Below are 26,980 nucleotides of genomic sequence, written 5' to 3'. Positions count from 1 at the left end.
GACAGTTTGCATAAAAACTGCAGCACCTCGGCAGTCGGTACTGGCTCGCATTCCTTTGCCGTCTCTCTCTCTCTCTCTCTCTCTCTCTCTCTTATTGCTCCTTGTCTTTTACTGCTCGGAGGAAAAAAACAATAGTCGCTCTCATGGGTTTGTCTATGTGTATATTGCTACCTTCTGCAAGGTGTCCATTAATCCTCCTCATCTAGAGCCCCTAAGTTATCACGCTTGCGTGGTGGTTGCCAAATTTCACGCTTTCTCTGTGTATAATCGTCTCTCTCTAAGTTACCCAACATCTGGTGATATATGTACATACTGGTGTTTAATTCAGTTCAGGGGAGTCTGTGACTCTGTAGAGGAATCCCATCGTTCTAGTTTGGTTTTGGAGATATAGGGTTTCTGTGTTTGTTGGGGTTGTTTGGTCTTGTTGGTTCCTTAATCTCTCCTTGTTCAGCTGCTGCATTGCCCAACTTGGGTATGTTTTCGAGTGATGGTCCGATGTTGCGTTTTTTGGAAAACTTACCAATTCTGGAAAGGGTCTCTGTTTTGATCCATCTGGTGTTGTTGGTGTTGCTTCTCTTCTCGTTGTCGGCCCGCCGGATCCTCACCTGCGTCGGCCGTGCTCCGTTCTTTAAGCAGCGGCGCGCTCATTTGAGTCCTGCGGGCGGAGACGATGGATCGTTGAAGATTGAGATCGGTAATTCGTTTAAGATCACTCTTTTGTGTTGTGGATACATTCTTTTTCTGCAATTGGTGGTGATTGGGTTCGAGGCTGCGCGGAGGAGGGGGAAGTTGGGTGATCAGTCTGATCTCTTCTTGCCCTGCGTTCAGGCTCTTGCATGGTCTGTTCTGAGCTTCTGTGTTTTTCACTGTAAGCTAAGGGGTTCGGAGAAACTCCCGATTTTGGTAAGATTGTGGTGGGTTTTGTCATTCATTGTCTGCTTTTGCGCCCTTTATTTCGATGCTAGAGGGTTCATTGATGGGTCATTGAACTTCAATTCGCATGTGTTGGCGAATATCGGCGCCGCCCCGGCGCTTGCATTCCTCTGTTTCATCGCATGCCGCGGGGATTCCGGCATTCGGTTAACGATCTCTGAATTGCAGGAGCCACTGTTGAGTGACGAACCCGGTTGCCTGAAGGTCACTCCTTATGAGGAAGCTGGATTGTTCAGCTTGGCCACTTTATCATGGCTGAATCCTCTTCTGTCAATAGGTGCGAAGAGGCCCCTTGAACTCAAGGATGTTCCTCTTTTAGCTCGCAAGGATCGTTCCAAAACTTCTTATAAGATATTGAATGCCAATTGGGAGAGGCTGAAGTCCGATGACTCTTCGAATCAGCCATCATTGGCTTTGGCTATTTTCAGGTCATTTTGGAGGGAGGCTGCCTGCAATGCTGTGTTTGCAGGTCTCAATACCTTTGTTTCTTATGTTGGGCCTTATCTGATCAGCTACTTCGTCGACTATTTGGGAGGGAACATAGCATTTCCGCATGAGGGATACATTCTCGCGTCGATATTCTTCGTTGCTAAACTTATAGAGACCATAACCTCAAGACAGTGGTATCTTGGAGTTGATATCTTAGGAATGCATGTGAGGTCTGCTCTCACAGCCATGGTGTACCGCAAAGGACTTAGACTTTCTAGTACAGCCAGGCAAGGTCATACCAGTGGAGAGATAGTGAATTATATGGCAGTAGATGTGCAAAGGATAGGTGACTATTCCTGGTATCTGCATGATATATGGATGCTACCTCTGCAGATTGTGCTTGCATTGGCAATTCTGTACAAGAACGTTGGCATTGCAGCGGTCGCTACTCTGGGTGCCACCATAGTCTCCATTCTTGCTACGGTTCCTCTGGCAAAGATGCAAGAGAATTATCAGGATAAGATGATGGCTGCGAAAGATGACCGCATGAGAAAAACCTTGGAGTGCTTGCAGAATATGAGAATCCTCAAATTGCAGGCTTGGGAGGATCGGTACCGATCGGTGCTAGAAGATATGAGGAAGGTCGAGTTTAGATGGCTTCAGAAGGCTCTTTATTCACAGGCTCTTGTTACATTCATCTTTTGGGGTTCCCCTATTTTTGTTGCTGTTGTTACCTTTGCGACATCGATCCTTCTCGGTGGCCAGCTCACAGCAGGAGGAGTTCTGTCTGCACTTGCCACTTTTCGCATCCTTCAGGAGCCTCTTAGAAATTTCCCGGACTTGGTCTCAATGATGGCACAGACCAAGGTATCTCTGGATCGAATTTCAGGTTTCTTACTGGAGGAGGAGCTGCAGGAAGACGCTACAATAAATGTTCCAAAGGGGCTCACTAACATGGCCATAGAAATCCGAGATGGTGAGTTTTGCTGGGATCCGTTCTCTTCTAAGCCAACCCTGTCAGGTATACAGGTGAAAGTAGAGAAAGGAATGAGGGTAGCAGTCTGTGGCATGGTTGGCTCTGGGAAATCAAGTTTCCTTTCTTGTATCCTTGGAGAGATACCAAAGATTTCTGGTGAAGTATGTACAAATCACCCTTTTATTTCTCCTTTTCCCGTCAAAAGTACTATAGGATCCTAAGCCTGTGTTTTCATTTTCTCTTGGAATTTTACCTTTTCTCAGTTTGGTGCTTTCATTTCTTACGTGGCAGGTTCGGATAAGTGGTTCGGCAGCTTATGTTTCTCAATCAGCCTGGATCCAGTCTGGAAACATAGAGGAGAACATTCTTTTTGGTAGCCCAATGGACAAACCTAGATACAAAAGTGTCATTCATGCCTGTGCCCTGAAAAAGGATTTGGAGCTTTTCTCACATGGAGATCAGACCATAATTGGTGACAGAGGCATAAATCTTAGTGGTGGTCAGAAGCAAAGAGTGCAGCTTGCAAGAGCACTCTATCAAGAAGCAGACATATATTTGCTGGATGATCCCTTCAGCGCACTTGATGCACATACAGGGTCAGAGTTGTTCAAGGCTAGTATGAATGCATTATCACTATTTTTGCTTCTTTGTCATTTTATTTTCATAATTGAGCTAGGATAAACTTCCCACTTTTATCTTCTGGTTGAAAACTCACTTCTAATATGTATCATACACTCTTCAGGACTACATATTGTCAGCATTAGCAGCTAAGACTGTGATCTATGTCACTCATCAAGTAGAATTTTTGCCAGCTGCTAATCTAATACTGGTATGGAGTCTATCTCTATTCAATTTGTTAGTTACTCTGCCAAGTCAGTTGGCGTGTTCCAATGTGCATGTGACCTTAGCCATGTTTATTCTTCTTCCTTTACTGTCTTTCGTTGATGTGTGATCATAAAGTCTTGGTAAGCTGTAGTTGCTGCTATAATGAGATAGAAAGTATCTTGAATATGTAAAAGAAAAATATTTTGATTTTCACTGTCTTTACCCTTCATTGGTGTGATATCTATTATGCTAGCAGTACGAGACTGAAAATTGTCTCATGTTCTTGACATTGGCTGCTTTCTTTTTCTACCGGCATTGTTTATTTTCTGCACTGCTTGACCTTAATTCATTGTCCCACCATGGTATGGAATGTGCATGTCTGTCCATGTATGTGTAACTTGATTATTACCGGACAGTCATAGCTTGATATCCAGTTGTTCTGATACCATGTGAAACACAAGAGTTTTGAAGGGATTTATATATCCTCATTGACATGAGTATGTGCATAAGATGTAGAAACCCATATATGCAATTCCTCACAAAGAAATAGAAGTGCCAAGACTGCCTCTATGCATAAACATAAAGATATTAAAAAAGAAAGAAAATACAGCAGCTTCCTTGAAAGCATATGCATTGTTACGGGTCAAGACACGTTTCCACATATAGGCCTTAATAGTTAACCTGTAATTGCATGTATAAGTCATGATAGTGATGGATTGGAAATTTGGAACACTTTTTGAACAAGTTGTTTCTGGACTATTAACATTGAGCCATCCTTCTTGTTCAGTTTCTGTGGATCAGCAGTTCCTTTTATGATGCATGAGTTACCTGCTGCAAAAAGTAAAATTTAGGGTGTTACACTGAACTGTGACTGTTTACTTCATGATTTATTCAATACGTCTCCGTGTGTGGTGTAATCGAGGATCTCAGGTTGCAATAGGAATCAGTGGTCTTCTTTTTGGGAATTGATATCTCTCATATGTAACCACTTGGATGACATTAGGGCTGCTACAACACCACAATAAGAATGTCTAAAATGCCCCCATCCAAACACTTAGTTTGTCAATATACATGAACAACAAAAAAAAGGACAACTATACCGTAGCATAGTCAAACCTATTATTTTTCACAAGGGTAAGCATTTCAAGTCATCATTATTAACCAGACATAAGTCTGATTTTTCTGGTTAATCTGGACCATAAATCCTGTTGCCTAATGCTTTGAACTTCTGTTCATTGAAGTGTTCAATCATCTTGTCATATTGCTTGATAATAATATCTAGTTTAAAAAAAGAAGACTTCCTTTGCTGTTACAGTTCAGTAATAGAAAGTTAAAAACCCACCATAGACTGACTGATGTAAGATAAGCATTCTACACTTCTCATTGATTTGTATCTGCAACCATGTGGATCAAAGATTCCTCTTATTTGCATACCTTTGATAAGCGGATGTTTAGTTCTTCAAAAAATTTTCTAATTGTATATGTAAAACTTTAGCTTTTTATGTGCATTTTGTCCAGGTTCTTAAAGAGGGCCAGATTATTCAGGCAGGGAAGTATGACGACCTTCTACAAGATGGAACTGATTTTGATGCCTTAGTTTCTGCACACCATGAAGCAATTGAGTCTCTGGATATTCCAGGATCTGCTGGAATTGATCCTGTTGAAACAGCACAGGATGAGAATCCAGTTAACCTAGATTGTCAGTCTACACCAAGAAATATTGATTCTTTGCAAAACCAAGATCCAGAGAATGACCTTTCTGACAAGAAAGCGATCAAGGAAAAGAAGAAAGCAAAACGTATGAGGAAGAAGCAGCTTGTTCAGGAAGAGGAAAGAGAGAGAGGAAGAGTTAGCCTAAAAGTGTACTTGTCATATATGGCTGCAGCGTATAAAGGTGCATTGATACCATTGATCATCCTTGCCCAAACCGTGTTTCAAGTGCTTCAAATTGCAAGCAATTGGTGGATGGCCTGGGCAAATCCACAAACAGTGGGAGATAAGCCCAAGACAAGCAGCACCATTCTCCTTGTTGTCTACATGGCCCTTGCTTTTGGAAGTTCCTTCTTTGTATTTTTAAGAGCTGTGCTTGTAGCTACCTTTGGTCTTGCTGCTGCACAGAAGTTGTTTTCAAAAATGCTTATGAGTATCTTCCGAGCACCAATGTCTTTCTTTGATTCCACTCCAGCTGGACGTATCTTGAATCGTGTAAGTTGACTGCTTTCATTTCTAGTGCAAGAAATTCTCTTAGCATTTCAAAGATATCAGATTTGATGATTTAGTGTTCTTTTTTCATCACAACTCTCATAATTGAGTTATGCATAAATTGTCAGGTATCCGTGGACCAAAGTGTTGTCGATCTGGACATTCCTTTCAGACTTGGTGGCTTTGCATCCACGACAATACAGCTTCTTGGCATAATTGGTGTCATGTCCAAAGTAACTTGGCAAGTCCTGCTTCTGTTTATCCCAATGGCAATAGCTTGCTTATGGATGCAGGTATTCAGTCTTTTGTTTGCTTCTTCAGAATTTATGCAATTTAAATGTATATTAGGTAAGTGTGTATGTAAATAATACATCTAAATGTATATTTAATATATAATACAACATCTATCCATTTGTACTTTAGAGAGAGAGAGTTGTGTTGTATCAACTGACTAAGCATCAAAAGAAAAAAATGTGTGTTGATTTTGTTTCTGCAAAAAATATTACCTTCACCTTTTTTTTTTCTTTTTTTAATGAAAAAGGAAAACCCTCACCAAGAACCGGGTCAATTCCCTTTACCTTTTCAGAAGTTCCGTCAAGTGTTGTTCTTGGAAATTTCGTGGTAAATTAATGTCCCAGGTTTTAAAAAAGAACAAGATTATAACTTGTTTTCTTGGGAAGATTTTGAAGAAATTTTATTTATTTTTTATGCCACCAAACACTGTTGATTCTATTATATAGTGATGATGTTGTAATAAATTTGTATATTGTTTTTGGAAATATTGACAACTTTTACCATATTCTGGAGTAGCACCAAATGTTATTAATTTAGTTAATCTATTCAAGAAAATGAACTTGTCAAAAAGCATGTGCAGTTTGCTTCTATGGAGATGACTGCATGTCGGTGTCATTCTTGGTCTCTTCACAGGTCAATAAACAGAGACTGTATCCACAAATACTTTCAGTTGTTGAAAATGAATTGTATCAGAAAATACATCTAGATGTTGGAAATGGTGTTGCATGTCTATGTATGCTTGTATTCATGGCTTCATGTTCTTGTTTGTGTATGTGCTTGCAAGTGAATCACACTTCCATATTTCATTTTCCCAGCTGTAGTTGCAGACACTACAAATGGGTATTTGTTGCATTTTTAGATGTTATATTCTTAAGATATGTCATAATTCCATTGCCTTGCTGCCTTTTGTGCAGAAATACTACATGGCTTCTTCAAGAGAATTAGTTCGCCTTGTTAGCATTCAGAAATCTCCTGTCATCCATCTCTTTGCAGAGTCTATTGCTGGAGCTGCTACCATTAGAGGATTTGGGCAAGAAAAACGGTTCATGAAGAGGAACTTGTACCTGCTTGATTGTTTTGCTCGTCCATTTTTTTGCAGTCTTGCTGCCATAGAATGGCTTTGCTTGCGCATGGAGATGCTATCAACTTTTGTATTCGCATTTTGCATGGCTCTACTTTTAAGCTTCCCACACGGAAGTATCGACCCAAGTAAGAGTTTCTTTCAGGATGATGCTTTTACTAGGATGTATTATTATCGTCTTTGCAAAATGTTTCTCTCCTATTTTCTTACTAAAATAAGGTACTTTTCTGCCCCCTTCTCACAGTAAACTTGGTATCTGATAGTTGCAATATTTTGATTATATTAAAATATTACTACATTATTTTGAACTAAGGTTATACAAGTTCACTCCATGCTCCTGTTTAAAATCTTAAACTATTAGCTGTTATTTGATTATTTTGAATATTCTTACATGATTATAATTTAAGAATTTGCTTGAAATCAGAGCTGTACAAAATGAACCGAGACCTAGAGAGAGAAGAGATAGAGAGAGAGAGAGAGAGAGAGAGAGAGAGAGAGAGAGAGAGAGAGAGAGAGACGGCTGCACAGAAAAAACTCAGAACTCCTTGTCGATATTAGGGCCTCTCTCTATGTTAAATAGAGAGAGGCTTAAAAGCATAAGTACAATAAAGCCCTAATTATAAAAACAAAAATACAAATAGCATCTTACTATAAAATAACTTTACTTAAAACCACTTACTATAAAATAACTTTACTTAAAACCACCTATTCTCAACACTCCCCCTCAAGCTGGAGCATAGATATCAATCATGCTCAGCTTGTCACAACATTTTGAAAAATTTGGTCTGGCAAGAGGTTTTGTGAACATATCTGCAACTTGGTCTTCCGACTTTAGATATTTGGTAGTGATATGACCCGCTTGAACCATGTCCCTTACATAGTGACAATCAACCTCAATGTGCTTTGTTCTCTCATGAAATACAGAATTGCTTGCTATATATGTTGCAGCTTTGTTATCGCACATCATGGTCATGGGAGAGGAAACCTTCACTTGAAGATCAAGAAGAACAGTACCAACCCACATCAATTCAGCAGCTGTTTGGGCCATAGCCCGATATTCTGATTCTGCACTCGACCTAGAAACCACATTTTGCTTCTTACTTCTCCAAGAGATCAAGTTGTCTCCCAGGAACACACAAAATCCTGTGGTAGATTTTCTATCTACTACAGATCCTGCATAGTCAGCATCAGAATAGGCCACTATATCCAGAGTTCCACCTTTCTGGAACAATAACCCCTTTCCAGGAGAAGATTTTAGATATCTGAGAATCATAATAGCTGCATTCCAGTGTACCTCAGTTGGTTTGTCCATAAACTGACTGACTTTACTTACTGATAAAGCAATATCCGGCCTGGTCACAGTTACATACTAGGAAGCGATAGCTTTTGCTATCAACCAGTTTTGACCCTTCTTCAAACAACTGAACTTTATGGTCCATAGGAATATTTGCTGGTTTAGCTCCCAACATTCCTGTTTCCTTTAATAAGTCAAGAACATACTTCCGTTGAGACAAAACCATCCCTTCACGGCTCCTGACAACTTCTATACCCAGAAAATACCTGAGTGAACCAAGGTCTTTTGTAACAAAGTGTTTTTGAAGATGAGCCTTTGTGGCTTCAATAGCTTTCACATCATCACCTGTAAGAATGATGTCATCCACATATACCACCATAACAACTATGCCAGAGCTAGTTTTCTTTATGAATAGTGTATGATCTGCTGCTGACCTATTAAAGCCAAAACATGACATTACTTCAAACAGCTTCTGAAACCATGCACGAGGACTTTGTTTCAAGCCATAAATTGCCTTTTTCAATCTACACACCTTCTGACACTCCCCCTCAACCTCGAATCCCGGAGGTTGTTGCATGTAAACAGTCTCAGATAAGTCCCCATATAGAAATGCATTTTTCACATCTAATTGGTACAGGCTCCACCCATGCTGAACAACTACTGAGAGAACAAGACGAATGATACCCATTCGTGCAACAGGAGAAAAAGTTTCAAAGAAATCAATACCATATGTCTGAGTATACCCTTTGGCTACTAATCTGGTCTTGTACCGTTCAATTGAGCCATCAGATTTGTACTTTATCGTATATACCCATTTACATCCAACAATGTCAGCATCTGCTGGGGAATCAACTAGATCCCAAGTATGCTGAGATATTAAGGCATCCATTTCTTCTTGCATAGCCAGCTTCCAGCGAGTATCAAGCTCTGCCTGCTGATAGTTCAGAGGAATAATTTCAGCAGATAAAGTTGAAATAAAAGATTTCATTTGATTTCCAATTATGGCTTCAGAGACAAAATGAGATATGAGATATAAGGTACATTGTCTTGTCCCCTTGCGTAGAGCAATCAGCCTGTTATCATCATCATGAAGATCATTATTTTCAGTAGAACTTACCTCAGGGGAATAAGAAGATGAAGGCACTTGCGGAGGTGGATCTCTACGCACATATACCAATGGGGGATTATGATATCTGGAAGATGATGAAGTGTGGTTCTGGAATGAGGGCACGAATTCCTAGGGAAAAGGAGGTATAGGTAATGGACAAGACTCAGCTGGATCAACCTGCAGCGGGGAACCGGTATTAGAGTAATATGGAGTGGATTCCAAGAAAGATACATCCGCACTAACATACTCTCGGCGAGAAGTAGGATCATAACATCGATATCCCTTTTGATTTTTGGGATAACCTATAAATATGCATTTTGTAGCTTGAGCAGTTAATTTTTCACGGTCAGGGCCAAGTTTGTGTACAAAACAAACACATCCAAACACTTTGGGCGAGAGGGAGAAGAGAGGGGTATTGGGTTTTAGGATATGAATTGGAATTTGATCACCCACAGAAGAGGAGGGCATGCGGTTGATCAGATAGCAAGCAGTTGTAATTGCATCTCCCCAGTATGCTGCAGGAACATTTGATTGAATCATAATGGTCCTGGCAACATCAAGTAGGTGACGATGTTTTCGCTCAGCCACCCCATTTTCTTGAGATGAATAAGCACAGGAAGTTTGGGGTTGGATGCCATTATCTTGGTAAAATTGTAAGAGACCTTTTGATTTAAACTCGAGAGCATTGTCAGTGCGAACAATCTTGACAGTAGATTCAAACTGAGTTTTTATTTCAAGAATTAAAGATTTGATAATATTTGGAACATCAGATCGTTCCTTTATTAAAAACACCCATGATAACTTAGAGAAATCATCAACAATAACTAAATAGTATCGACACTGAGTCCTAGTAGGAATCTTACTAGGACCCCATACATCTGCATGAAGAAGTTCAAAGACTTTATTACTAGACTGACTCTGACTCGAAGGAAACGAACTTCGATGATGCTTGCCCAGCTGACATGCTTCACACTGAAATGATGTGGTGGAGGGAATATGAGGAAAGACCGAACGAAGCTTTGACAATGAAGGATGACCAAGACGACGATGCCACTGAATAGGACTAAATGAATGTTCCACTGCAGCATGAACAATACCCATTGGATGATGTAAGTAGTAGATTCCATTTTCTTCATAGCCTCCACCAATCTTCTTCCCCGTCAGCAAATCCTGAAAATGACAGCCCATTGGATCAAATATTACTCTACAGTGTTGTTCTTTTACAAGGCAACTAACAAAAAGTAAACTTTGAGGAAATTTTGGAGCATGAAGAGCATTTTTCAACTGTAATGAGGAGGATATAGAAATATTTCCCTGACCAACAACCGGGGAGGTACTCCCATCGGCTAATGAGACTCCAAGCTGAGCCTTAATATCCTTTAGATCTGAAAAAGCAAGGGAATTGCCACACAAATGTCTGGATGCACCAGAATCAATAATCCACTTACGGTCAATTGGATGAAAAAGATTCCCGGTTGAATAGGCAACACCAGCAACAGGAGAGGTAGAACTCAAAGGACGAAGAGCTATCAGCTCATCATATTCAGCACGACTGAGAGTTATACTACTGTCACTTGCAGAGATATTTTCTTGTGCCTTTGTTGCCTCGAGAGTAGTAGTATTAGCTTTAGGAGCATATGACTTTGATGAAGAGGAGGTTGGTCGGCCATGCTTATCCCAGCAACGATCTTCTAAATGTCCAGATTTTCCACAGAATGTACATTGAAGCTTTCCTCTGCCTCCCACACCTCGTCCACGACCTCGTCCACGACCTCGTCCTCTGATGTTCTGAAGATTTCCACGTCCATAACCAGATGAGACAACTAAGGCAGATGACTGAGTACCTGGCTGAGAATGTGGAAGAGATATCGCAAGTCTGCTTAGACGGTTATATGCCTCAGCAAGAGTAGGTACATCCGAACCAGTCAACATTTGGACTTTTGCAACCGAAAATTCTGAAGATAAACCTGTAAGAAACCTAGCAACCATAGTTTGTTCTTGATGATCTTTTTGTTTCGAACAACAGAGAGGTCTGTGAGCATTAAGTCTTTCAAAAGCAGCTTTTACTGAGGCATAGTACTGGGCTAAGGTTTGATCTCCCTGCTGTAAGTTGTATATTTCCTATTCGACTTGTAGGATACGACTCACATTAGTCTCTTGTGAGTATGTATCTCGAAGATTGTCCCACATCTGCTTGGCTGTATTATAATAAATTAAACCATCTGCAATATGGGGTTCGACACTATTCATAATCCATGACATAACTATGTCATTATCTTCATCCCAGGTAACATATTTTCCCACCTTTTCAGTGGGTTCATCTTCCAACAAGATATGTTTTCTACGATGTCCAAATACCGACATCATAAATATTCTGGACCACCTGGCATAGTTAGTTTCATTTAACCTTACAGACGAGCCGTACGAAAATGGATTGGCAAATGCCTTATATTCTCCAATATGCTCCAATTTTGAATCACATTTCGAAGTTTCAACCATACTTCTGGTTTTAAAAAAACTGGACAGTCTCCAAACTAAACAGGAAAAAAAACCGTGTGTTACACTCACACACCAACTGATATTCCAAGCAACAGTTGTTCACTTACGAACAAAAAAAATCCCACGACAGTAGTGAGCAGCAGCCCACAAACAGAAAAGTAATTCAGCACGTCAGTGAATCACCACTAACATGACGTCTGCATATGCAGCAACATTTTTCATAACAGGGGCAGCTCCCAGACATATACAGTTCGACAATGAGTCATTCATTTTTTTTTCTCACGAGCAACACCACTACGTGTTGGATGCTGCTAAAAAAAAGTTAGCAGAAAGTCACGACCTGAAATCACATGTCCACAGCAACGATATCCAGATTATACCAACAGCAATCAACCTCCCCACAGCAACGATATCCAGAGTAGATTGTACCAACAACAATCAAACTCCCAACAGCAACGATATCAATATCTCACACGACATGTTCAGTGTAAACTATGCCAACAACAATCAAACTCCCAACAGGTAGTCACGAAACAATAAAAAAACAAGGAGCTGCGAACCCACAACAAGCATCCACGACTAGTAACATGACCAGATCTGTCATCAGATAAAAAAAAAAATAATTTTCATCGTTGACCTGATTAGGTATTGATTTCTTTTACTCATGGGATAGGAGTTTGATCACGATCAAGATGTAATCACGATCAAGATGGCCTTCACTATCGACTGAGCCTTGATCACACTCGATCACATCGAGCTTTGATCACGCTCGATAAAAAAAAATTCCACGTCACAGTCGATCACGCTCCCACGATCGGCTGTGCTCTGATACCATGTACAAAATGAACCGAGACCTAGAGAGAGAAGAGATAAAGAGAGAGAGAGAGAGAGAGAGAGAGAGAGAGAGAGAGAGAGAGAGAGAGAGAGAGAGAGACGGCTGCACAGAAAAAACTCAGAACTCCTTGTCGATATTAGGGCCTCTCTCTATGTTAAATAGAGAGAGGCTTAAAAGCATAATTACAATAAAACCCCAATTATAAAAACAAAAATACAAATAACATCTTACTATAAAATAACTTTACTTAAAACCACCTATTCTCAACAAGAGCAAATAAAGATAAAAATGTTACTTATCAAGAGCAGTTACTGCCTCCTAATCAAAAGATGCATATTGAAAATTGTTATTGTGTTTGTGCTTGCTTTTTCTGTGTGCAGGCATGGCAGGACTTGCAGTTACGTATGGTCTTAATCTGAATGCACGTTTGTCAAGATGGATTTTGAGCTTCTGTAAAATGGAAAATAAGATTATTTCTATTGAAAGGATTCATCAGTATTGTCGAATTCCATCTGAAGCACCACCTGTTATTGAGGATTCTTGGCTTCCATCCTGCTGGCCAGACAAGGGAACGACTGAGCTTATTGATCTCAAGGTATTTAGATCAAACATTTATATTCTTTCTTATGCAGCCTTGATGCCTTTAAGGCATCCCATGTTTTTATTTTGGATATTGATAGTATTAGTCTATTAGATTGGAAGCACATGATGCATATCACTTTCTAGTGTACCTTGTAAAGTACTGGGAACTTAAAAATCTCTGCATTATTGGCAAGAAACCCATTCAGGTTCCGTGGGGAAAGCCCAAGAAGACTATCATCTGTTGCATCTCTGACCATGAGCTATGAGCAAGGCATGAAGATCTATTAGGAAATTGGATCCACCTTGTAATTCTCACAGGCATTTGCCGCATTTCACTGGGTGGTATATTCATGCTAGACATGGCTAGCTGCGGTTTTATTTTCCATGAAGAACGGGGAAACCACCCTCGGGATCAGTGACCCAGTTGTGCTGGCTAAGCTTGTCGTACTTATTGTCTCTATCCCCTTGCCCCCAGGGAGTCTCCAAGCTTTGGCTGAGCAAAGACTTATCCCTTGCCCTTATTAATGCAAGGGGGTTGACGCTCATGGGAATGGAACTCTGACTAGGGTTGCAAAATAATCGGGTTCAGGAAGGTATTTTTGCAAATTTTGGCTGTTCTGGACCCGAACCGACTTGACTCCCCAATTTATTTTAGGATCCGAAACCCAACCTGTTTTCATCCCTAATTCTGACCACCCGCCTAGTGGCCAAGACCCCCTCCACTGTGCCAAACCCCTTGGGGCTTTTATTAGCTGCACTTGGCTTCTCTATTTTTGCCCTACCTTTTGGAACAAGGTTGAAAAATGCATATCATAATCCATATTGGTCAGGCCCAAAATAAAATGTGTATAGTATCATATTGTAAAAAATCATGTCTTAGATAAAACTCTAAAAAAAACAAAAAACAAGAAAAAAAAAATCAAAACACAAGAGACAATGATGAATTATATAAGATAAAACTATAATATTGTAATGAAAAGAGGCGGAAGCACCAAAAGAGCAAAAAGCACTCTTTAAGAGTGACCACTAGAGCCAAGAACACAAGCACTAAAAAGTGCACACACAAAACTCTTCAAAAGTAAAAATGATTCAAAGTCATAAGTTGGATATTATTGAAGGAAGAGAAGGGTGAAAACCCAATACTTTTACAAGGGGGAGCCTCCTCTATGTATAGAGGAGGAGAGCTTAAAGGAGGACCATAAAGGGGGCTCCCTTCTAGCCGTTGGGAGCCCCAACGACTAGATTGGTGGGGCCCCTTATGGTCCTTTAAAAGTCAAACTGAAAAAGTAAAAGGAAAAAGGAAAAAGGGGAAAAGAAAGAAAAAAGGAAAAAAAAAGGCAAAAAGAAAAATATATGTGGATTTACCAAAACACCCCTATCGGGTTTTTGGTTTGTACAGAAAAAGAAAAAAGATATATTGTGTATATATACATATATATACTTATATATATATATATATATATATATATGAATGTATATATAAGTATATGTATATATATATTTATATATACATAATTTAACATGCCCCCTCAAACTTTACGGGGAGAAGACCGAAAGTTTGCCAAGAAGAAACATGAATCGTGGAGTTGGGAGCGCCTTGGTGAAGAAGCCAGCCAGTTGATATTCTGAAGTGACATATGGTAATGTGATGGTTCCTTTGAGATATTCGTTTCGAACATAATGGCAATCCATTTCGATATGCTTGGTCCGCTCATGAAAGGTGTGATTGCTGACAATGTATATCGCACTTTTGTTATCACAACAGAGCTTGGTGGGAGTGGAAATGGGAACACCCATGTCACCAAGGAGACTTCTGAGCCATACGATTTCCATAGTTGTCATTGCCATAGCCCGATATTCAGCTTCAGTAGATGAAAGTGAGACCTTTTGTTGCTTCTTGCATCTCCACGAAATGAGAGATTCACCTAAAAAAATGCAAAGACCCGTAATTGAGATACGATCATTGGGATTTCCTCCCCAATCAACATCAGTAAAAGCAGTCAATTCAAGAGATGAGGAAGAGGATAAGAAGAGTCCCTTGGAGATGGTATTTTTGATATATCGCACAATTATCATCACGGCCGCCATATGAACCGAAGTAGGTGCATGCTGAAACTGGCTTGCTGCATGAACCGCATGAGCTATATCTGGACGTGTGATGAATAGATAGGTGAGGGATCCGATTAACTGACGGTAGGGGGTTGGATCCTCAAGAAGAACACCATCTTCAAGTCTCAGCTTCACATTGATAACTTCGGGAGTCTCAACTTTCTTTTCATCAGATATTCCTGATTTGGTACAAATTTCTGCAGCTAATTTCATTTGAGATAGGATGTACCCTCGCGCGGAATAAGCCACTTCAATTCCTAAAAAATATCTCAAATATCTAAGATCAGACATATCAAACGTTTCTTTTAACATAGACTTTACATCATTTACTCCCTTTTTGTCATTCCCAGTGATGATCATATCATCAACATACAACAGAAGCATAATAATGGAGTCACCTGTCCTTTTAACAAAAAGAGCAGTGTCAGTATAGCAAGAAGAAAAACCTAAATTGATTAATACATTACTAAACCTGTCATACCAAGCTTTAGGAGCTTGCTTAAGTCCATATAAGGCCTTTTTTAATTTCAAAATTTTTCCATTTAAATTCATACCTGGAGGTGGTTTCATATAAACTTCTTCATTCAAATTACCATTCAAAAAGGCATTTTTGACATCAAGTTGAAAGATTGGCCATGTTTTAACCGAGGCTATAACAATAAGAGCTCAAACACTAGTCATTCGAGCAACGGGGGCAAAAGTTTCATCATAATCTACCCCATACTCTTGGGCATATCCTTTGGCTACCAACCTAGCCTTATATCTTTCTAATGAACCATCACTCTTAGTTTTAATTTTAAAAACTCATCTACAACCAATGGGTTTCTTGCCATTGGGAGGATCAATGATTTCCCAAGTTTGCGCCTTTTTAAGAGCATTAAGTTCTAGTTCCATAGTTTCATTTCAATGAGCATATTGTTTAGCATCATTGTAATGAGATGGTTCATAAAAGGATTGAAGAGCAAGTAGGCATGCTCGAAAGTTAGGGGAAAAAGAATCATAAGAAACAAATCTATTTGGTATTTTAGAAATACGATTTGATTTTCTTTGAGAGGTCTCTTCGGTCGACTCACTTTGAGAGAATTTTTCAAGGGCGCAAGGAGGATTCCTTTCATTTCTTCTAGAGTAGACTTGTATTTGTCTTGAAACATTTTCTTCTAAGTTTTGATCATCATTTGGATGTTCAAAATGATCTTCACTAAGAGGTTCACTAGGATCAATATGATCATCTATGATGTTTTCTTGAGACAACAAGTCAAATAGAAAGGAATAATCAATATTTTCATTTGGTTGGTGCGAAAAACCATTTTCTTCTTCAAGGAATGTGACATCTTTTGAGATATAAAGTTTGTTCTTAAGTATGTCAAAACATCGATAACCTTTTTGTTTTTCGCCATATCCTAAGAAAATACATTTAATAGCCCTAGGTGAAAGTTTATCATTTTTGTGAGTTAGAACAAAGCATTTACATCCAAAAATTCTTAGTCTTTTATAATCGGGAGACATATTGTAAAGTTTCTCAAATGGAGAAAGATTTTTCAAAGAGGATGAAGGAGTTCTATTGATAAGATATGTTGAGGTTAGAACCGCTTCGGCCCAAAAGGATTTTGGGATATTTTTTGAAATTAATAACGTTCTTGTAGTTTCTATTATGTGTCTATGCTTTCTTTCCGCAAGACCATTTTGTTGCGGAGTGTTGGGACAAGAGCGTTGGTGACAAATTCCATTTTCTTTTAAATATCTTTGAAAATCATTGGACATATATTCGCCTCTCGAATCAGACCTAAGAATAGATAGATTTCCCAAAAATTGATTTTTAACCATTGCATGAAATTCTTTAAAGAAGGAGAAAACTTCGGATTTGCGACTTAGGAAGTAAATCCACGTAAATCGAGTGAAGTCATCAATAAAGACCACATAATACGAAAATCCTCCTTTAGACAAAATAGGGGAAGGTCCCCACACATCGGAATGAACAAGTTCAAATGGCCGAGTGGTAAAGTAACTTCTTCGAGGAAATGGAGTAGCTTTAGATTTCCCAAAAATGTTATCTTTACAAGTCATGTGATTGTCTTTACAAGTATTGTTCAAAAACGGAAAAAGAGACATTTTTACAAACTTTGGATGGCCAAGTCTCTCATGCCAAATTCCAATACTTTTGTCTTTTACAAGATTGCAAGATTACTTAGATGGAAGAGTCAAAAAGTCCATAAAATAGAGATCACACCCCTTCTATGGCCTTGCTCAATCAGCTTCTCTGACTGGAGATCCTGCACGGTGCAATCTTTAGGTGAGAAAGAGACTTGGCATCCATGATCGGTGATTTGAGAAACGAAAAAAAGATTTAAATTAATTTTTGGAACGATTCTTACTTTAGGAACAAAAAAGTTTTGAGAATTTTTAAAATCAAGTGTTCCAATACTTTCAATTTTCAATGATGTTCCATCGGCTGTTGAAACATATGAGGATATAGGTTCGGAAAAAACATTTGAAAGAGAGTTTTTATGAGATTTCATATGAAAAGAAGCACCAGAGTCTAGTATCCACATACCTGGAGGTGATGAAGAATAGGCGATGGCGGCTCCGGATGTTGAAGAAGAAGTCTTGAGAAGATGTTGGAGAACTTCAGAGATATGATTGAGAGTTTCTTTGATATCTCCCTCTTTGGCACTTTCTTCTTCCTTCTTTGGAGAATTTTCTCCAACCGCGACTACTTTTCCCTTAAGTTTGGGACAAACCGGTCTAATGTGTCCCGGTTCATTACAATAATGACATATTATTCTCTTTCTAGGCCCATTACTATTTTTGTTAAAGTGAGGAGGTCTATATGCTTAACATTTGATCCGGGCCTAGTAACAACCAAAACTTCATCACTCTTAATACTTAAGCCAAGTCGAGTTTCCTCTTGGCATATTTCGGCAAGGGCGTCTTCAATAGGTAGGGCTTTGCTTCTATGGAGAAGAGATGCCCTAACTTGTTCAAATTCCGGGCGAAGCCCATAAATAAATTGAAAAAAGTGCTCCTTTTCAATTTGTTCCCTTCTTAACTCAATATCTTCCAGAGTCACCCATTTAGGCTCAAGGAGAGCAAGTTCATCCCAAAGAGGGGTTAGAAAGCTAAAATAGTCCCGGACACTCATATCCATTTGTTTGGTGGAACGGATTTTTTCTTGACAAAAAAATTGTCGAGCAAGATCCTTTTGGGTATACATACCCTTAAGGAAAAACCATGCCTCATTGGCCCTTCTAAATTTGGCAATATTAGCACAATTTTTAAGGTCAACATTGTTCATAAACCATGTCAAAATTTTTGCATGATTACTTTCCCAATCCTCAACTTTGGATTGATGATCATTAATAGCTTTGATGCGCTCATCGCCATCTAAAGCTTTTTCAATCTCATTTTCGATTTTAGTGAGAACAAGAGAGGGTTCGGGAGTAGTTCCCATAGCAAAACCTTAAAGTTTCTTACCTCTTAGATGATTTTCCATAGCGGAGGCCCACATGAGGTAGTTGGACCCATTTAGCTTAAAAGAAAGCTCCACTTTAGAATCACGTTCCATCGGCACCAAATATCCTTTCTTCAAAAATTTGAGAGGCACACGTTCCAAGAAACAAAGAGAAGCCCAATCACCAATCGTGCTCTGATACCATGTAATGAAAAGAGGCGGAAGCACCAAAAGAGCAAAAAACACTCTTTAAGAGTGACCACTAGAGCCAAGAACACAAGCACTAAAAAGTGCACACACAAAACTCTTCAAAAGTAAAAATAACTCAAAGTCATAAGTTGGATATTATTGAAGAAAGGAAGAGAAGGGTGAAAACCTAATACTTTTACAAGGGGGAGCCTCCTCTATATATAGAGGAGGAGAGCTTAAAGGAGGACCATAAAGGGGGCTCCCTTCTAGTCGTTGGGAGCCCCAACGGTCATAAATATGACTGTTGGGGCCCCAACGACTAGATTGGTGGGGCCTCTTATGGTCCTTTAAAAGTCAAACTGAAAAAGTAAAAGGAAAAAGGAAAAGGGGAAAAGAAAGAAAAAAGGAAAATAAAAGGCAAAAAGAAAAATACATGTGGATTTACCAAAACACCCCTATCGGGTTTTTGGTTTGTACAGAAAAAGAAAAAAAGATATATTATGTATATATACATATATATACTTATATATATACGAATGTATATATATAAGTATATATATATATTTATATATACATAATTTAACAAATATTACATATCAAAACAATTCTATGCTATGAATGGCATGCCTAAGACATCGAACACTGAATAATCAAAATAATATGATATGAATAGCATGCATATCTCACAAGAAAAAATGCAAACTATGACATAATATGCGTATTAAACAACAAAACTAAGCTAACAAGTCACAAGATTCATAATAGTACGTGTTTATATAAACAAAAACGATATCATAAAATGTTTTTCAATATCCACAAATTCTGCGTAACCATGTTTTTTCAAACAACAACTACACCTTCATCCCAAAACAATTGGGGTTGGCGATATGAACAAAAAAAGAAAATCATTCTGGGCCATCCACATGAATCCTTCTCCTCCAATCATTTCTATCCAATGCCATGTCCTCAGTGAGGTTCAAAGCATTCATATCCTTTCCTATCATCTCCATCCAAGTCTTCTTCGGCCTACCTCGACCTCTTTTGACTAATATATTTTTCCATTTGTCCATCCTTCTAACTGGAGCATCATTAGGCCTTCGCCGAATATGTCCAAACCATGGTTGCCAGTTGAGGAAGCGGGAGCGGGAAGCGATACGGGAAGCGGGAGCGGGAAGCGAGGCACTTTCCAAATTTTAGGAAGCGGGGAAGCGTGGGACCACTTAGGACCGATTCGGGAAGTGTCTCGGAAGCGACCTAGGAAGCGTCTCGGAAGCGAGGGGGAAGCGAAAAAAATAAAAATAAAAAATACAAAAAAATTAAAAAAAACAGGGGAAGCGTGATGGGAAGCGCGCTTCCCATTAAAGGGAAGCGCGTCCCCCATTAAAGGGAAACGTGTCCCCCATTAAAGGGAAACATGCTTCCCAAAAAAGGGGGACGCTTCCCCCCACGCTTCGGAAGCGCGACGTTTCGCGCTTCCGAAGCGCGCTTCGGGGAAGCGCGCTTCCCCTTTTAGCTAGGCGCTTCCGGTAACCCTGGTCCAAACCATCGTACGATTTTCTCTCATCTTATTTTCAATGGATGCAACGCCTACCTTCTTACGTATCTCCTCGTTTCGAATCTTATCTTTTATTGTATTTCCACACATCCATCGAAGCATACGCATCTCAGCTACATTCATTTTTTGAATATGATGTCTCTTGGCCGCCCAGCATTCCGTACCATATAATAAAGCAGGCCTAATTGTCGTCCTATAAAACTTTCCCTTCAACCGCAATGGCATTCTACGATCGTACAGCACTTCAGTTGCACTTTTCCATTTCATCCACCCAACCTTTATCCTATGGTTTACATCTCCATCAATTTCTCCATCATTTCGAATGATAGATCCCAAATATTTGAAACAGTCATCCACCGATATTTCTTGCTCGTCAAGCTTCACTACACTCTCATCACTACTACGTTGCTTACTAAACCGACATTCCATAATGTTTTTTCAAAATTTAAACAAAAATTAACTCGATAATGACAATCATGATCATGATCATCTTTTTTTGCAAGAAATCTCCCCAAATCACTCTCAAGCGCTTTGTGAATGAGCATAAATTGGCCCCAAGGGGCCTTGTATTTTTCAACAAAATAATCAAAACAAGTGCAACTTAAACTGCACTTATCGTGTATCGTAAGATATGATCCATATTAGAGTCTATCGTAAGATACAAGGGTGTATCATAAGATATGATTCATATTAGATTCTATTGTAAGATACATGTATTATAGTTATACACACTCGTATCAAGATACGGGTGTATAATCTCATCTACAATCATGGATGCTGAACGATATGAAATTAGACTATGTGCTCATATCTGGTGACCTTAAGACAAGTTAACATGGACGACTTCTTTTTTCTTATTATATATAAAGTTCTGTATATAGATCCTTGTCTGTTGGTTTCACTAAATATGTATGTTTTATATGGTGTTTATGTCTTTCTCTTTGCTTTTAGATTGTAGTATGTGCAAACATGCATGTGAGCACGTGCTCACGCACACACACAAACCCCTTATGATACTTCAATTTGATTAAGAAAATTTTGACTAATACTTCGATTTGTTGCTACCAGTACTGGATTGATAGAAATTTATATAGTAATACATTGTTGAAACTTGAAACAATTGGACTAGTGAGCAGTCTATTTTAGTGTATATATGCCTTACTAATTTTTCCTTGAGTAATTGGAAGTTCTCTAGTCATCAATTGACCTTCTGGTTTTCTGTATAACTTTCAGTGACTAGCAGATTATGATGACATATCGGAATAGATGTCCCCTCTCTGAATTAATAACATAACATGATAGAACACACTTTTTATGTTTATATTCTATTTCAGAGTGGGGATTATTAGCTTAGCTGTTCTACTCTGAAAACCTTAAGTATCATGTGCCTTTGTTTTTCATTTTCTACTGCAAATCTTTTCTTATTCCTGTGTTTGTTTCTGTACTTAATTAGAAGCAGTAGTAAAATTGGATAGTGTGCTGTACTTGTTCCTTTCATTGCTGAATACTTGTCTGATGATATTTTTAAAGGTTCGATACAAGGAGAGTCTTCCAATGGTCCTTCATGGGATAAGCTGCATATTTCCTGGTGGGAAGAATATAGGGATTGTTGGTCGTACCGGGAGTGGTAAATCTACTCTGATACAGGCATTGTTTCGTTTGATTGAACCAGCAGAAGGAAAGATTATTATAGATGGCATTGACATTTGCACTATAGGCCTCCATGATCTTCGTTCTCGTCTTAGCATCATTCCTCAAGATCCAACTTTGTTTGAAGGAACCATCAGGGGGAACCTTGATCCACTTGAAGAGCACACTGACTACCAAATTTGGCAGGTGAAGATTGATCTGTTGTTACCCATTTTGATAAATCAGGTCAAACGTTTGTTGTTCTCTGACCTGATTCTTGTAATGCCTGTAGGCTTTAGATAAGTGTCAGCTTGGAGACGTAATCCGCCAAAAAGAACAGAAACTTGATTGTCCAGGTATTTTCAACATGCTTGAAGTGTGTAATGTGTATGCATATGTCGCTTGTGGACATGTAATTATATAACCAGGGGTCCCTTGTTAAATTCTCAGAAACTAGTCAACGCTCTGGTTTAATGCTATTAGTCTTTTTACAATAAAGGAAATGTTGCCAATAATCAGTGAGTTTTCTGTTTTAAGTAAAGTACTGGCACAGTCATAGTTTTGTTTAATTACAAGGGGCAGAAAAAGCCATACACAATAGTAGTCAAGCAGGAAAAGGAAATTACCATTTCTCATCATGTGCTGCCACAGGGTATTGGTTCCTTCCTGGCTTTTTTGCACCAGCTTTTGGAGAAAGATAGTTGAGGATGATGGTGTAAGCCTCTCCTTCAGAAACGGTTAGAGGAAAAAGGGAAATGATAAAAACAGTACCCTGGTAATTCCTTTGTGTGTGTGTGTGTGTGTGTGTGTGTGTGGAGAAGGCAGAATATCCATGGTTGAGCCATGTATCAAGTACACACATGAACACTCGTATAAAAAAAATCATATCTAAAAAAATTACACGCATAAAGACATGCACTCACACACAAAAGTTATGTTTTACCATTAGATCCATCAGATGGGTAGAAATCAGATTCTTTCAACCCCCATGGTCTTGGAGCAACTGGTTTCATGTTAAGTAAACCCTGTATGCTTGCATACATGTATGTTTTTGCTGATAATAATTGCATTTGACTATGTAAGTGGGTGCTTCAAATGGCCAGCTTATCTCTATCGACACTAGTACCTCTGGATGCTTCTCAGTGCTGCCATCTATATGTATAGTATATACTTTGTACGATATATTATATGCCTTTTATGTGTTTTATATTTCTTATATTATTTTCTTCATAATTCAGTAATACTCTGTATTTATAGTCTCAACACACCCCATACGCCATACCTCTGCACCCTTCTTTTGGATAATACCTGTGTACAGCATAGTCGAGCCTGTACCTGTGAAACATCTCTCTTTTGGTGCACTAAATCTGTTGTGAACATTTCCCTAGAAGTAGTTTCTGTACACGAAAATGGTGCATGAAATGCTCCCCTTTATTAGCATCTAACTGGACTAAATATGTCTAAAATGAGTCCATGCACATTAACATTTACATAAAATTGCCTTCTGTTGTTGATTGTGAAGTACACGTGCTGTATGCATGGTGTGCTATCTTTAACAAGTGAAAAGTGTCTTTGTTTCTTTCGGGGCTTGACAAACGACCTTGTGTATCTGACAATGTGCAGTTTTAGAGAATGGAGACAACTGGAGTGTCGGACAAAGGCAGCTTGTGTCACTGGGCAGAGCTTTGCTGAAGCAGTCTAGAATTTTAGTGCTTGACGAGGCAACAGCATCTGTTGACACAGCTACTGATAATTTGATCCAGAAGATCATCCGGACAGAATTCAGGGAGTGCACTGTCTTGACCATTGCACATCGTATTCCAACAGTGATCGACAGTGATCTGGTTCTGGTTCTTAGTGATGGTAAGTATGTCTAGACTCTAGATCATGTAAAGACATTTGCTGGATTTGCTACAACCACTTTTAAGAGCTTGTGGACAAATTAATTATACTTGACTGTTAAATTATTTGCGTGTATTGCTAGAGGTCTTTTCATCATTGAAAAATCCATTTACTATGAGGGCGGATCAGGTGCAATCACATTGCAAACTTTTAGTGTGCCACTGCACCTGGAGCCCACCATCTTTGGGATACATCCTGTCAGCTGTGGGGCCCAACAGCAGATGGTGGGCTTACTAAAAGTATGCAAGGTGATTGCACCTGATCCCCCTTATTTACTGCAGCCATAAAAGGAGGGATGAGAAGTGGACATTTTAGCATTAAAAAAAACCTCGTTAGATTTATTTTAGTTCCTTAGTGTATACACTTCTTTTGACAAACTTTGCTACGTTTCTGCAGATTGGTGCATCGGAATGTGTAGACTGTTCTTTTGTTTCGCATTGTGGGGTGTTGGGGGGGGGGGGGGGGAATTGTAGGACTGTGACAGCATGACATGCATTTCAAAGATGTAGCAAAACTGGTGCATCTGGCAGCTCCATCTAGAAATAGTTTTTTAGAAATAATTTTTGGAAGTTTGGGTGCTGATAAAAAGGTGGCTTATAGGAGCAGCTCTTCCTTTTCCCTTAAGTTTTGAAGGATGCCATTCCTAATATGGGTACTTATTTTCATAGTCACAAATATTGGTATCGGCTATATCTTGGCGAGGCTATTTCTTGCGATATTATTGGTTTGGTGATAAATCTCAGAAAAATCTTGGGGATTAAAAATATATAAAATAAAAAATAAGTAAAAAAATATCATGTTTAGATAATAAAATACATATATATATAATAAAAGAAATAAGTAAAAAATGCAAAATAAAAAAAAACACATTTAAGATGTAGAAAAAAAATAAAAACAGTATCAATAATTGATAATATCACGATATTATCACAAGAATATCGTGATATGATCAAATTGGCAATATTTTCAAAATATCGCGATATTTTACCTATAATATCGTTTGCTGAAAATACAGCGATATTTTGAAAATATTGCCGATATCCGTGACTATGCTTATTTTCTGTTAAAGAGGACCAGGCACTATTATTTTGCCTAGGGAAATTGGATTGTTAGTATGGCGTTTAGAGTTCAATTTACTTCCCACAATTCATTAGTAGCTCAGAAATGCTGGAACTGAACTGGTTCATGAAACAGAATGCTGGCTTCTGATGTGATAAGAAGTCCTTTTGTTAGTTACGGAAGTTCACTTTTAGATAATCAACACTGCTGGCACAAATGGACCAGTTATTTCTTCAATTTATCTGGTATTTTCTGCTATATGATCTGATATACCTTAAAATTATCACTTCCTCTTATTATGTGATGCAAAACCATTCACTCTTGTGATGCTTATGAGTTGCTTCTAGATATCGAAAATGTAAGTTTTTGATTTCAGACAACTCTTGTTCATCCATGGGTTTCATCTTTTGGCAATTCTCAAAAGCTTTTTAAAGCATTCATATTTTAAACATCAATGGAGCATTCATTAGTTAAATTTGGACTACCATGTTTCCAAAATCAGCATCTCATTTGGTAATGCTTGCTCTTGTTCGTTAAGAATCAGCTGTTTTGCAACTAAGCTTTTTTAGTTTTCTAAATTCCTTGTCTCAGGTAAAGTTGCAGAATTTGACAGTCCAATGCAGCTATTAGATGACAAGTCATCCATGTTTTTCAAGCTAGTCTCCGAGTACTCAACACGATCAAGTAGTGTCTCAGATGCAGCTTGAATTATTTGGCTAGTCCGTGAAACCAAAGCAATGATGCAAACACGTGTTTCTGATTCTTTGTGCAACTGGAGTTGATCAAGACAGCAAAATCAGCACTCGGTTGGGACGGAGGATCACATCCTGTACAGAGCACTGACCTGCCTTGCACAGACGAGGCAAAAGCGGTGGATTTGGTGTGCCATTCTCAAATTTCCATGGATGAATGGCTGCCACTCTCGCGTAATGAGAGGCCTGTGCATATAAATAGATCATTCTATGATCAGACTTGAACTGAGCCCACAAAGGGCAAATCTATAATAATGTCATCTGGTTACAGGGAGTGAGATGAGTCCCTTCCTTGCTGTCATACTGTTTTTGCATTTTGCACATAAGAGCGCTCTTCGTTTGAAAGGCATTGTTATTATATAGTTGTCTAGTTTTCTGAGGGTATTGATCTTTCAAATAATGAAATATGCAAATATCCAGCCAAAGATATAGACCACCTATTAGGACATCCCGAAGAGCAGAGATTGTTGCTTGGACTTTGGACTTGATTCATAAGCTTACAAGGGCTCCATACACCTGGTTAGGTGGATTGGTTTAAGACATTCAAGCTGGAGATGGCGAGTTTGATACCTGGGTTGGTGTATCTCTTGCTGCGAGGACAAAGTAATAGTTTTTCTAGTAGAGCAGATCAGGGGCTTTAACCTCTTGGAGTGTGCTACACGAAAGGCATCGTTCTCTGGTTAAGTTTCACGACCTGGTCTTTTCTTATATGCAAGGGGCTGACGTCCGTCAGAATGGAACCCTGACCTGATCTGGTGTTTGCCTCATCTAGCAGCTAAGGCCTCCTCCCACTACACTAAACCCCTTGGGGCTGGCTGACCTGATCTGGTGTTTGCCTCATCTAGCAGCTAAGGCCTCCTCCCACTACACTAAACCCCTTGGGGCTGGCTGACCTGATCTGGTGTTTGCCTCAATAAATATCATAAAGAAAGCTCTTCCCCCTGCACGCGTGCGCACACACACACACAGGTTAGTCAAACGTGTACATATACAGTTATCATACTGAACCCAATTGTTGAACTGATTTGGGGGTTCTCGGCAGTCAAGAAAAGTCGAAACTTAGTCATTTTAAAAGAGAGAACAATGTTCCACTATACTTTTCTATGGAGGCGTCTTAATGTCTCTAAACAAAATCCAAGAAACTCCCTTGCAGCCTATATGGCGGCCTTACTGTTTAGAGATGGACATATATTTGGGAGTTTTATACCATCGACTTGGTATTTCAAAAAACATCTATACGGGCAGCCTATGTACCCAATGAAGTAGTATAGCACATTAT

The 26,980-nt window shown here is 39.0% G+C and overlaps 1 protein-coding gene across 2 annotated transcripts; it reads left to right on the top strand.

Annotated features, from left to right (window-relative positions):
* The first annotated feature begins 343 nt into the window (after positions 1–343).
* LOC149845536 (ABC transporter C family member 5-like) lies at positions 344–26,042 on the top strand. Of its 2 annotated transcripts, XM_089995812.1 has the most exons (11): positions 344–2,499; positions 2,630–2,950; positions 3,081–3,167; positions 4,682–5,368; positions 5,494–5,658; positions 6,574–6,868; positions 12,857–13,071; positions 21,890–22,195; positions 22,281–22,344; positions 23,612–23,851; positions 25,541–26,042. In XM_089995812.1, the coding sequence occupies exons 1-11, from the start codon at positions 475–477 to the stop codon at positions 25,654–25,656; spliced, it is 4,521 nt and encodes a 1,506-aa protein (XP_089851938.1). In that variant the 5' UTR covers positions 344–474; the 3' UTR covers positions 25,657–26,042. The 2 variants fall into 2 exon arrangements, with proteins under 2 accessions (XP_089851938.1, XP_089851939.1); XM_089995813.1 differs by lacking the exon at positions 23,612–23,851 and having other exon boundaries at positions 25,541–25,802.
* The last annotated feature ends 938 nt before the right edge of the window (positions 26,043–26,980 follow it).

The sequence above is a fragment of the Nuphar pumila genome, chromosome 2 (genome assembly GCF_984573655.1).
Source record: "Nuphar pumila chromosome 2, dmNupPumi1.hap1.1, whole genome shotgun sequence".
Classification (NCBI taxonomy): Eukaryota; Viridiplantae; Streptophyta; class Magnoliopsida; order Nymphaeales; family Nymphaeaceae; genus Nuphar; species Nuphar pumila.
The sequence above is the reverse complement of the archived record's forward strand: the minus strand, read 5'-3'. Positions and strand labels throughout refer to the sequence as shown.

Bases quoted from the DNA above. Each gene is read 5' to 3' on its own strand.
- LOC149845536 (XM_089995812.1), top strand. From the start codon at position 475: ATGTTTTCGAGTGATGGTCCGATGTTGCGTTTTTTGGAAAACTTACCA. The intron at 5,369-5,493 runs GTAAGTTGACTG...ATAAATTGTCAG, and splicing joins CTGGACGTATCTTGAATCGT to GTATCCGTGGACCAAAGTGT. The intron at 5,659-6,573 runs GTATTCAGTCTT...CCTTTTGTGCAG, and splicing joins TAGCTTGCTTATGGATGCAG to AAATACTACATGGCTTCTTC.